At 38.0% G+C, this 14,002-nt stretch overlaps 1 protein-coding gene across 1 annotated transcript; it reads left to right on the top strand.

Moving 5' to 3' along the window:
- The first annotated feature begins 10,642 nt into the window (after positions 1-10,642).
- Positions 10,643-11,581, top strand: LOC109576971 (olfactory receptor 2B11-like). Its single transcript, XM_070777710.1, has one exon. The coding sequence runs from the start codon at positions 10,643-10,645 to the stop codon at positions 11,579-11,581; it is 939 nt and encodes a 312-aa protein (XP_070633811.1).
- The last annotated feature ends 2,421 nt before the right edge of the window (positions 11,582-14,002 follow it).

Raw genomic sequence — 14,002 nt, forward strand, 5'->3', positions numbered from 1 at the left:
TCTTGAAGATCTTTTTTGTATAGTTCTTATGTGTATTCTTGCCACCTCCTTTTAATATCTTCTGCTTCTGTTAGGCCCACACCATTTCTGTCCTTTATTGTGCCCATCTTTGCATGAAATGTTCCTTTGGTATCTCTAATTTTCTTGAAGAAATCTCTAGTCTTTCCCATTCTATTGTTTTCCCCTATTTCTTTACATTGATCACTGAGGAAGGCTTTCTTTTCTCTCCTTGCTATTCTTTGGACCTCTCATTCAGATGGGTATATCTTTCCTTTTCACGTTTGCTTTTTCCTTCTCTTCTTTTCTCAGCTATTTGTAAGGCCTCCTCAGACAACCATTTTGCTGGTTTTCATTTCTTTTTCTTGGAGATGGTCTTGATCACAGCCTCCTGTACAATGTTATGAACCTTCATCTGTATTTCTTCAGACACTCTTTTCCATCAGATCTAATCCCTTGAATCTGTTTGTCACTTCCAAAGAATAATCATAAGGGATTTGTTTTAGGGCATGCCTGAATGGTCTAGTGGTTTTCCCTACTTTCTTCAATTTAAGTCTGAATTTGGCAATAAGCAGTTCATGATCTCCGAGCCTTGGTCTCATGATCTCAGCTCCTGGTCTTGTTTTTGCTGACTATATAAAGCTTCTCCATCTTTGACTGTAAAGAATAAAATCAGTCTTATTTTGGTATTGACCATCTGGTGATGTCCATGTGTTGAGTCTTGTCTTGTGTTGTTGGAAGAGGGTGTTTGCTATGGACCAGTGCGTTCTCTTGGCAAAATTCTATTAGCCTTTGCCCTGCTTCATTCTGTACTCCAAGGTCAAATTTGCTTGTTACTCCAGGTAGCTCTTGACTTCCTACTTTTGCATTCCAGTCCCCTATAATGAAAAGGACATCTTTTTTGGATGTTAGTGCTATAAGGTCTTATAGGTCTTCATAGAACGATTCAAGTTCAGCTTCTTCAGCATTACTGATTAGGACATAGACTTGGATTACTGTAATAGTGAATGGTTTGCCTTGGAAATAAACAGAGATCATTCTGTCATTTTTGAGATTGCATCCAAGTACATTCAGACTTTTTTGTGGACTATGAGGGCTACTCCATTTCTTCTAAGGTATTCTTGCCCACAGTAGTAGATATAATGGTCATCTGAGGTAAATTCACCCATTCCAGTCCATTTTAGTTCACTGATTCCTAAAACATTGATGTTCCTTCTTGCCATCTCCTGTTTGACCACTTCCAATTTACCTTGATTCATGGACCTAACATTCCAGGTTCCTATGCAATATTGTTCTTTACAACATCGGACTTTACTTCAGTCACCAGTCACATCCACAACTGGGTGTTGTTTTTGCTTTGGCTCCATCTCTTCATTCTTTCTGGAGTTACTTCTCCACTGTTCTCCAGTAGCATATTGGCACCTACTGACCTGGGGAGTTCATCTTTCAGTATCCTATCTTTTTGCCTTTTCATACTCTTCATGGGGTCTCAAGGCAAGAATACTGAAGTGGCTTGCCACTTCCTGCCTCACTCAGTGCCCCCAACCCTGCAGCAAGCCACTGCCAACCAACACTTTATCTGGAGACACCTGGACATTCATGGAAAGTCTGGGTCAGTCCTCTTCTGGGGTCACGGCTCCGTTCTCTTGGGTCCTGATGCACACAAGTTTTGTTTGTGTCCTCCAAGAGTCTGTTTCCCCAGTCCTGTGTAAGTTCTGGGGGCTCTATTGTGGGGTTAATGGTGACCTCCTCCAAGAGGGCTTATGCCATACCCAGGTCTGCTGCACCCAGAACCCCTGCCCCTGCAGCAGGCCACTGCTCACTCGTACCTCCACAGAAGACACTCAAACACTCACAGGCAGGTCTGGCTCATTCTCTGTGAGTTCTTCTGGTGTGCACAAGATTGTGTTTGAGCCCTCTGAGCATCTCTGGCAGGTATGGGGTTTGATTCTAAACACAATTTTGCCCCTCCTACTATCATGTTGGGGCTTCTTCTTTGCCCCTGGATGTGGGCTATTTTTTTTTTTTTGGTGGGATCCAACATTCTCCTGTCGACGGTTGTTCAGCAACAAGTTGTAATTTTGGAGTTCTCACAAGAGAAGATGAGTGCCCGTCCTTCTACATACCTAATGCAATAAAGAGGGGATCTGGACAGAAGAGGAATGAAATATATCCACCCATCACACTTGTAAAGTAGAACAAACATATGATTCACTTTATACTAGTGGCTACATTTAGGGAAAGGATAGTGGGATTATAAGCCATGAAAGAGAATGTTCAAGGAGAGATATCTGTTTATAACTGTTATTCAGTACATCTAAATTTGCTTTTTTCAAAATATATAATATACTCATGGATATGAGTGAAATTTTTTTGTACGTAAGAATTTAAGTTTTTAATTAATTTATTTTTAATTGAAAGATAATTGCTTTACATAATTTCATTGTTTTCTAACAAACCTCTACATGAATCAGCCATAGGTATACATATGTCTCCTCCCTCTTGAACCTCCCTCAGATCTCCCTCCCTAGCCCATCCCTCTAGGCTGATACAGAGCCACTGTTTGAGTTCTTGAGACATAAAGCAAATTCCCATGGGCTATCTATTTTACATATGGTAATATAAGTTTCCATATTATTCTCTCCATACTTCTCACCCTCTCTTCTCCTCTGCTCATGTCCAAAAGTCTGTTTTCTGTGTCTGTTTCTCCATCTCTGCCCTTCAAATAAATTCTTTGGTACCATCTTTCTAGATTCCATATATATGTGTTAGTATACAATATTTATCTTTCTCTTTCTGAATTACTTCACTCTGTATAATAGGTTCTAGATTCATTCACCTCACTAGAACTGACTCAAATACATTCCTTTTATGGCTGAGTAATATTCTATTGTGTAAAAGTACCACAACTTCTTTATCCATTCATCTGTCGATGGCCGTGTAAGTTGCTTCCATGTTCTAGCTATTGTAAAGAGTGCTGTAGTGAACACTGGGGTACATGTGTCTTTTTCAATCTTGGTTTCCTCAGGGTATATGCCTAGGAGTTGGATTGCTGGGTTATATGGTGGTTTTATTCCTGGTTTTCCAAGGAATCTATGAGTGTAACTTTGTAATCTTAAGGCATATATACAAATCTGACTACTATTATGTGTAAGTGAGAGATTAAGAGAAAGAGAGTGAAGGGTTGAAAGAGAGACTGTCTTAAGTCCTTATATTAGAAAAGTTTTTAAATGTTCTGAAGAATTTTTTAATGTCACTTTATTCTTCCTCACTGGAAAGACCAATTATGGGGTTTTTTTTCTTTTCTTGCCAGCTCATTTTTATGCCCCTTCATTGTATGGTCAGAAATATTAAGCCTTATGTGAGATATTCTACAAATAAACAAAATAAGGTATTGAAGGAACTCACATTTAAATCCTCCAGAATCATTTACTCAAAATAGCTTTACTCTGATGATATATTAAATTGTTGTTTAACAACTATTTGAAAGAAAAATTAAGAAAGCAATCCCATATACAATTGCATTAAAAATAATAAAATACCTAAAAATGAATTTAACCAAAGAAGTGAAAGATCAGTACACTGAAAACTACAAGACACTGAAAAAGGAACTGAAGGACATACAGATAAATGGCAATATATTCCACAGATTGATGGAATTAATTTAAATATCCATACTACCCAGAACAATATACAGATTCAATGAATTCCCTATCAAATTCAAATGGCATTTTACACAGCATTAGAACATACAATTGTAAATTTTTCTATGGAACTATAAAAGTTCCTGAATAGTCAAAGAAATCTTAAGAAAGAAGACTAAATCCAGAGGCATCTATCTTCCTGATCTCAAACTATATTAAGAATCAACAAAAAACAAAACAGTATGGTACTGGCATCAAAAAAGACATAGTAATCAATGTAACAAAATAGAGAGCCCATAAACAAACCCACCCACATATGGTTGATTAATTTATGGCAAAAAAAAAAAAAAGCAATAATGATGTGGTAAAGGACAGTCTCTTCAACAAATGGTGTTGTAAAAATTGGAAGTTCAGTTCAGTCACTCATTCACGTCTGACTCTTCAGTACCCCATGGACTGCAGCATGCCAGGCTTCCCTGTCAATCATTCCCAGAGCTTCTTCAAACTCATGTCCATCGAGTCGGTGATGCCATCCAACCATCTCATCCTCTGTCATCCCCTTCTCCTACTGCCTTCAAACTTTTTCAGCATCAGGGTCTTTTCAAATGAGTCATTTCTTCACATCAGGTAGCCAAAGTATTGCAGCTTCAGCTTCAGCATCAGTTCTTCCAAGGAATCTTCAGGACAGATTTCCTTTAGGATTGACTGGTTGGATCTCCTTGCAGTCCAAGGGCCTCTCAAGAGTCTTCTCCAACACCACAGTTAAAAAGCATCAATTCTTTGGCGCTCAGCTTTCTTTAGAGTCCCAACTCTCACCTCCATACATGATGACTGGAAAAACCATAGCTTTGACTAGACAGACCTTTGTCAGCAGTAACATCTCTGCTTTTTAATATGCTGTCTAGGTTTGTCATAGCTTTTCTTCCAAGGAGCAAGTGTCTTTTAATTTCATGCCTCCAATCACCATCTACAGTGATTTTGGAGCCCAAGAGAATAAAACTTGTCACTGTTTCCATTGTTTCCCCATCTACTTGCCATGAAGTGATGGGACCAGATGCCATGATCTTCGTTTTTTGAATGTAGAGTTTTAGGCCAGCTTTTCACTCTCCTCTTTCACTTTCATCAGAGGCTCTTTAGTTCCTCTGCACTTTCTGTCATAAGGATGGTGTCATCTGCATATCTGAGGTTATGTATATTTCTCCCAGCAATCTTGATTCCAACTTGTGCTCCACCCAGCTCAGCATTTTGCATGATATACTCTACATATAAGTTAAATAAGCAGGGTGACAATATACCACCTTGACATACTCCTTTCCCAATTTGGAACCAGTCCATTATTCCATGGCCGGTTTAACTGTTGCTTCTTGACCTGCATATAGGTTTCTCAGGAGGCAGGTAAAGTGGTCTGGTATTCTCATCTCTTGAAGAATTTCCCAGTTTGTTGTGATCCACACCGTCAAAGGTTTTAGCATAGTCAATGAAGCAGAAGTAAATGTTTTTCTGGAATTCTCTTGCTTTTTTGATGATCCAACAAATGTTGGAATTTGATCTCTGGTTCCTCTGCCTCTTTTAAATCCAGCTTGAACATCTGAAAGTTCTCAGTTCATGTACTGTTGAAGTCTAGCTTGGAGAATTTTGAGCATTACTTTGCCTGCATGTGAGGTGAGTACAATTGTGCAGTAGTTTGAGCATTCTTTGGCCTTGTCTTTCTTTGGGACTGGAGTAAAAACTGACCTTTGCCAGTCTTGTGGCCACTGATAAGTTTTCCAAATTTGCTGGTATATTGAGTGCAGCGTTTTTTAACAGCATCGTCTTTTAGGATTTGAAATAGCTCACCTGGAATTCCATCCCCTCCACTAGCTTTGTTCATAGTGATGCTTCCTAAGGCCCACTTGACTTCATACTCCAGGATATCTGGCTCTAAGTGAGTGATCACACCATTGTGGTTACAAGGGTCATTAAGATCTTTTTTGTATGAAACTGGGCTGCTACCTGACACTATACACAAAATTAACTCAAAATGGATTAAAGACTCCAATATGAGATGAAAACATATAAAATTCCCAGAAGACAGTGTAGACAGTAAGCTCCTTGACATCACTCAAGGCAGTAGTTTTTTTGGATCTAACCCCAAAAGCAATGGCAAGAAAAGCAAAAATAATCCAATGAGTCTGCATCAAACATAAAAGCTTCTTCACAATGAAGGAAACCATGAACAGAATAAAAAATGCAACCTAGAGAATGGGAAAAGATATTTACAAATCATTATACAGAAAAATTTATGAAAACAATATCCAAAATAAAGAACCCATATAACTTAATAACAAAACAACAAACAATCTAACTGAAAACAAGTAAAAGTTCCAAATAGACAGTTTTTTGAAGAAGACATACAGATGGCCAACAAACACATGAAAAGATGTTCAACATGACTAATTATTAGAGAAATGCTAATCAAAACCAAAAGTATGACCTCACATTTCTCACATGGCTTTTATCAAAAGAACAAGAAATAATAAGTGCTGGGAAGAATGTAGAGAAAGAGGAACATATGCACAACTCATGGGAAAGAAAATTTGTGGAGACACTATGAAAATCATATGGACATTCCTTCAAAAATTGAAAATAGAATTATTATATAATCCAGCAATTCCAATTCTTGGTGTGTATCTGGAGATGACAAAAACACTAACTCAAAAAGATATATGCACCTATATGTTCATTGCAGCCTTATTTACAATGACTAAGATATGGAAACAGCTTAAGTGTCCATCAATGGAAAAATGGATAAAGAAGATGTAGTATCACATACACAACGCAATTCTACCTAGCCATAAGCAAAGAATGAAATCTTGCCATTTGTAATAACACAGATGGACCTTAAGGAAGTTATGCTAAGAAAATAAGTCACACAAACAAAGACACATACTGTATGTGGGATATTTTTTAAAAAGCAAATGAGCAAACAAAACGGGTCTTATAGAAAAAAGACTGGTGTTTGCCAGAGAGGATGAGGGTTGAAAGGTGGAAAAGAGGGTGAAGGGAATCAACAGGTTAATTTCCAGCTATAAAATAAATTAGTCATGGGGATGTAATGTACAACGTTGTGAATATGGTCAATATCATTACATTGCAAATTTGACAATTACTAAGAAAATAAATCTTAAAAGATCTCATCACAAAGAAAAAATTGTAACTTTGTATAATGATCAATGGTAATTAGACTTACTGTGATCGAAATGTATATAAATGTCAAATCATCATATTGTACACCTGAAAATAATGTAATATATGTCATTTATACTTCAATTTTAAAAATCATGAAAATAAAACATACAGTTAAAAGGAAAATAAGTGAATAAAATAAAATTAGTTTCCAGTGTGTTGGGAAATCAAATGAGTCTATTTACATGTATACCTGTGGCGGATTCATTTCAATATTTGGCAAAACTAATACAATATTGTAAAGTTTAAAAATAAAATAAAATAAAATAAACTCTTGGAATTTAAAAAAAAATAAAAATAAAACAAATCTAGCAATAGAGGAGGTTTAATACAAACCTCAATTCAGAAGGTAAACAAACGTACATAAGGAGCATTCCCATGGAGAACTCTGTCCCAAGGAACCTTGTCTGCTAACTCATCTGAGATAACGATAAATACGCTGTTTGAAAATAATGCCCAAGGGTCTCAGGAATATAATAAAATTGCACACCCAAAGGACACTCTTGACATTATCTACTAAGGTCTTCCTAAGCTGGGCTTTTTCCTTTGTGGCAGCATTTTATCAAATGGAAAACTCACACTTCTGAAGCTATTTCTTAAGTACTCATCTGCACACTCCAGTTTCTAATCCTTCTCTGAAAATTTGAAAAATCAAGTGCATTCCTTGATGTCTCACACTTCTTTTTCTTAAATGATATTTATCAAAATAAGGGTAAGCAAAAAGACTCTTCTTTTAAAATCTATCTATTCTTAGGAAAGGTTGGAATGTGTGTACATCATAGTGCCAAATATTTGAAGGAAAATCAGAAAGCATTTCAATTCTGAGAGCCTTCTTTAAACGTTGGAAATAACTAGTGTGGTGTTGTAGAAAGAAACTAGATTTTTCTCTGTAATCAAACTCATTCTCTCATTTGAACCTACATTAAAAGCATGTACATTTTAATAAACACTATAAAAGTGTGAAAGTGAAGTCGCACAGTCGTGTCTGACTCTTTGCAACCATATAGACTGTAGCCTTCCAGGCTCCTCCATCCCTGGGATTTTCCAGGCAAGAATACTGGAGTGGGTTGCTGCTTCCTTCTCCAGGGGATCTTCCTGATCCAGGGATGAATCCTGGGTCTCCTGCACTACAAGCAGACTCTTTACCATCTGAGCCACCAGGGAAGCCCAATAAACACTAAATCTGACAAATATTAAATACCTGAATTAAATGTGCAGCTTGTAGTCAACTATGTGAACATTTTTAATATGTAGTAAAAATCTGGTGGATCAACTTGTCTACATGATTGATCCAGATGTTGTGAAATCAGATAAAATATTTTCTTTCTTCAATAATCTTTTTCCACATATAACTTTAAAGTCACTGTAAATATAAATAAAATACTGTGTAATGAAAATTATATAGTAAAAGATATACTACAATAAAATGTAGTGGACATTAAACCTTCACAGATAAAGAGATCCCTATGTGGTTAAACAGTGATGGAAAAATCACTGGAAGTACTTCAAAAGTTGGATTAAAATGTCATGATATTTGAGATTTAAAAGTAAAGAAATATCATGAGAATCACATGGAAAAGACTAGAAAGAGATCTAGGATAGGATTATAGATTAAATATACAGTTTTGGAATCTTTAAATTTGAATTTTTACTCTCATTATCTCCTACCTGGTTGAAGAAATTGATTGCTTTTTGATCTTTAGAACATTCATAGTTGTTAGGCTATTAATAGGGATAAATGATTAATTATATCTTAAAATATGGATACTAATATTTCCTTTGTCATGAGGTTTAGGGATAGATACTAAATGAGTCAATGGATGTAAAATGCTTCCTATAGTGTCTGACACACAGCACTCATCAAGGATTACTTGGAATTATTATTTTATTATTGTATTTCACACACCTGACCTGGGGTAGTGTGAAATCAAAGAGCCATGGTGACATCTTGGCCCTGAGTAATCTTATGTGACACTTCCCAGGATGGCTTTGAGGATGTGATGAACTAGTGAATGTGAGAACTTTGCTCTGCAACCCTACAAATGTAATCTGTTGCCCCTAAACTGATAAGTCTCCTATCCTGAACAGGAATAAAGATTTGCCTCCTGATCCAGTTCCCTAGACATAAAGATTAGATTTGTAGCTACTTTGCCAACAAAGGTCTGTCTAGTCAAAGCTATGGTTTTTCCAGTAGTCATGTATGGATGTGAGAGTTGGACTATTTAAAAAAGCTGAGCACTGAAGAATTGATGCTTTTGAACTGTGGTGCTGGAGAAGACTCTTGGAGTTCTTGGAATGCAAGGAAATCCAACTGGTCAATTCTAAAGGAAATCAGTCCTGAATAGTCATTGGAAGGACTGATGCTGAGGCTGAAACTCCAATACTTTGGCCATCTGATGCGAAGAACTGACTCATTTGAATTTGAAAAGACCTGATGCCAGGAAAGATTGAAGGCGGGAGAAAAAGGGGACAACAGAGGATGAGATGGTTGGATGGCATCACTGACTCAATGGACATGAGTTCGAGTAAACTCCGGGAGTTGGTGATGGACAGGGAAGCCTGGCATGCTGCAGTCCACAGGGTCACAAATAGTCAGACACAACTGAGCAACTGAACTGACAATTAACTAAGTCATTGATAACTATCCAAATTCTTATGTACAAACAGGATAAGCCCACTCAATAAAGAAAAATTCCTGCAAGATAGATGATTAAAATTTAACATGAAAAACCAATTGCCCAGTTTAAATGATGTAGTTGGGCAAGAAAATTTACATTCCAAAACAAAATTCTGAGTATAGGAAAACATGTCATAGCTAAATCCTCTCCATTTATATTTCAGGACACTGGCACAAAAATGTTTAAATTTCTTTTTCAATTATAAATTACTAAGATGGATTTGAATAAAACCTGCCTTGTCAGTTCCTATGCGGATGATGTAACTCTTCAACTATAATAATATACTTGTATCTGAACAAGGCTACCTTGATGATGCTTAAGTGCAGGGTTTTCCCCACCTTCTTCTTGTGCTACAGCTGTAGCTATAGCTAACGATTTTAGTCTAAATATTTCAGTAATACCTTGCAGCAGTGATTCTGAAAAGAAACTACCTGATTCCTAGGTCCCATGCCACATCTACTCTACTAGACATGTGAATATAGGAACCAATAAACTTCATTTTAGCTGCATCTTCAGCTGATAAGTATGCAAACATAGTTTGAAAGCATTCCTTTGGAGAATATAAAACACAGTCATTTCTACTTGACATTTAATCCTCACCATAGCACAAGGACATAGGCACAGCATCTTTACTATACACAAAAGAAAATTCAATTTCAAAAAGGTTAGGTTACTTAAGCTAGTTACCTTTATTCTGTAGACTCTTGAAAAGAAATTAAGTCACCTAGTGTCACATTTGTTTCATTAGTCCTCTCCTCCAGTTCAGATGGTAAAGCATCTGCCTACAATGTGGGAGACCCAGGTTTGATCCCTGGGTCAGGAAGATCCCCTGGAGAAGGAAATGGCACCCCACTCCAGTACTCTTGCCTGGAAAATCCCATGGACGGAGGATCCTGGTAGGCTACCGTTCATGGGGTTGCAAAGAGTTGGACACGACTAAGCGACTTCACTTTGACTTTTTTCCAGTTAGTTACTATACTCAACCTCCTATGACTGGATGCTTAATGGTGCGAGCTACATAATTCTGTTTTATCATTTCTCAAATTTTTTCTACCTTTCTTGCTACCTCCCTGCTATAGGTGAAACAAATTGAAGATAATGGAACCAAATAACAAAAGCCATCCTGAAGAGTTTATTCTACTAGGCTTTACTGACCGTCCTTGGCTAGAGCTTCCTCTATTCATTATTCTGCTTATAACATACCCCATGGCCATGATGGGAAACATAGCCATCATTCTGGTGTCCAAGTTAGACCCCCGTCTGCACAGTCCCATGTATTTCTTCCTCACCAACCTCTCCTTTTTGGACATGTGCTACACCACAAGCATTGTCCCTCAGATGCTCTTTAACCTGGGAACGTCTAAGAAGACAATCAGCTATATGAGGTGTGCATTTCAGCTTTATTTCTTCCACATAATGGGGGGCACAGAATGTCTGCTTTTGGCTGTTATGTCCTTTGATCGCTACGTGGCCATCTGCAAGCCTCTACACTACACCCTCATCATGAATCAGCGCGTCTGTATCTTATTAGTGGCCACCGTGTGGCTGAGTGGAATGACCTATGCTGTCTCAGAGGCCACTGTCACCTTACAGTTACCACTGTGTGGTCGCAATACCCTGGATCACTTGCTGTGTGAGATTCCTGTTCTGATAAAGACTGCCTGTGGTGAAAAGGGTGCTAATGAGCTCACACTCTCAGTGGTATGCATTTTTTTCTTAGCTGTGCCACTATGCTTAATTCTAATATCCTATGCTTATATTGGACATGCTGTATTTAAGATTAAATCTTCAGAGGGAAGGAAAAAAGCCTTTGGGACATGTTCTTCCCATCTCATTGTAGTTTTCTTATTTTATGGCCCAGGTATCAGCATGTACCTTCAGCCCCCCTCCTCCATCTCAAGAGACCAGCCCAAGTTCATGGCTCTCTTCTATGGAGTGGTGACTCCTGCACTCAACCCTTTCATCTACACTCTGAGGAATAAAGATGTAAAGGGGGCACTGGGCAATCTGATGAGGAGCATTTTCACTTCCAAGTGATAGTTGGTAGACATTAGATGAAAGTATTTACCAATTTAGTAAGTATATAGAGGTTTCTTTAATAACTCAATCCTTTCTCATACTTTCCCATATCATGTTATTAATAGATGTTCTTCTTGCAAAACATGCCATGTTTCTCATATTCTTAGGCAAGGGTGATACTTGGCTAATACACACCAGTAAGGGCATTCCGTGGAAATATATTTAAAAAATTATTCTGTTTGATATATACTGAAATAATGGCTGTTAAACAATTTTTTTTGAAGTACTGTAAACTATAATATAAACTAATCAGTTCAGTTCAGTCCCTCAGTCGTGTCCAACTCTTTGTGACCCATGAATTGCAGCACAGCAGGCCTCCCTGTCCATCACTAAATCCCGGAGTTCACTCAAACTCATGTCCATCGAGTCACTGATGCCATCCAGCCATCTCATCCTCTATCGTCCCCTTCTCCTCCTGCCCCCAATCCCTCCCAGCATCAGAGTCTTTTCCAGTGAGTCAACTCTTTGCATGAGGTGCCCAAAGTACTGGAGTTTCAGCTTTAGCATCATTCCTCCCAATGAACACCCAGGACTGATCCCTCCTTTAGAATGGACTGGTTGGATCTCCTTGCAGTCCAAGGGACTCTCAAGAGTCTTCTCCAACACCACAGTTCAAAAGCATCAATTCTTTGGGGCTCAGCTTTCTTCACAGTCCAACTCTCACATCCATGCATGACCACTGGAAAAACCATAGCCTTGACTAGATGGACCTTTGTTGGCAAAGTAATGTCTCTGCTTTTGAATATGCTGTCTAGGTTGGTCATAATTTTCCTTCCAAGGAGTAAGAGTCTTTAAATTTCATGGCTGCAATCACCATCTGCAGTGATTTTGGAGTCCCAAAAAATAAAGTGACACTGTTTCCACTGTTTCCCCATCTATTTCCCATGAAGTGATGGGACCGGATGCCATGATCTTAGTTTTCTGAATGTTGAGCTTTAATCCAACTTTTTCACTCTCCTTCTTCACTTTCATCAAGAGGCTCTTTAGTTCTTCACGTTCTGCCATAAGGGTGGCATCATCTGCATTTCTGAGGTTATTGATATTTCTCCCAGCAATTCTGATTCCAACATGTGCTTCATCTAGTCCAGAGTTTCTCATGATGTACTCTGCATATAAGTTAAATAAGCAGGGTGACAATATACATCTTTTTTTTTTCTAATTTTATTTTATTTTTAAACTTTACATAATTGTATTAGTTTTGCCAAATATCAAAATGAATCCGCCACAGGTATACATGTGTTCCCCATCCCGAGCCCTCCTCCCTCCTCCCTCCCCATACCATCCCTCTGGGCCCTCCCAGTGCACCAGCCCCAAGCATCCAGCATCGTGCATCAAACCTGGACTGGCAACTCGTTTCCTACATGATATTTTACATGTTTCATTGCCATTCTCCCAAATCTTCCCACCCTCTCCCTCTCCCACAGAGTACATCTTTGACGTACTTTTTTCCCAAATTGGAACCAGTCTGTTGTTCCATGTCCAATTCTAACTGTTGCTTCCTGACCTACATACAGGTTTCTCAAGAGGCAGGTCAGGTGGTCTGGTATTCCCATCTCTTTCAGATTTTCCACAGTTTATTGTGATCCACACAGTCAAAGGCTTTGGCATAGTCAGCAAAGCAGAAATAGATGTTTTGCTGGAACTCTTTTGCTTTTTTGATGATCCAGCAGATGTTGGCAATTTGATCTCTGGTTCCTCTGCCTTTTCTAAAACCAGCTTGAACATCTGGAATTTCATAGTTCACGTAGTGCGGAAGCTTGGCTTGGAGAATTTTGAGTATTACTTTACTAGCGTGTGAGATGAGTGCAATTTTGTGGTAGTTTGTGCATTCTTCGGCATTGCCTTTCTTTGCAATTGGAATGAAAACTGACCTTTTCCAGTCTTGTGGCCACTGCTGAGATTTCCAAATTTGCTGGCATATTGAGTGTAGCACTTTCACAGCATCATCTTTTAGGATTTGAAATAGCTCAACTGGAAATCCATTACCTCCACTAGCTTTGTTTGTAGTGATGTTTCCTATGGCCAAAAGTTTATCCACCTCAATTTATCTAATTGCTACTAATCTTTTAACAACACATTGTTACTCTAACAAGCAAGTGTGCAATGTTTTATAATTTTAACTAAGGAATGTATCATTAAATATAAAATGAATAAAATATCTGGACAAAACATACGGATTTCTTAATGTTCCTTGTATATATCATAAGCATGAGCCTTCTGAATCAGTGAGAGAACAAGATAGTGATGTTAATAATAAACCACAACATGGAACCATTTCATGCATAGTGGGGACAGCCAGGAATGCTTTTTGAAACTGTGCAAGAATCAGGATGAAAAAGAAAATATTTGTATTTCTAGAATAGACAGAAAATTGATTAC

Source organism: Bos indicus, chromosome 23 (genome assembly GCF_029378745.1).
Source record: "Bos indicus isolate NIAB-ARS_2022 breed Sahiwal x Tharparkar chromosome 23, NIAB-ARS_B.indTharparkar_mat_pri_1.0, whole genome shotgun sequence".
Classification (NCBI taxonomy): domain Eukaryota; kingdom Metazoa; phylum Chordata; class Mammalia; order Artiodactyla; family Bovidae; genus Bos; species Bos indicus.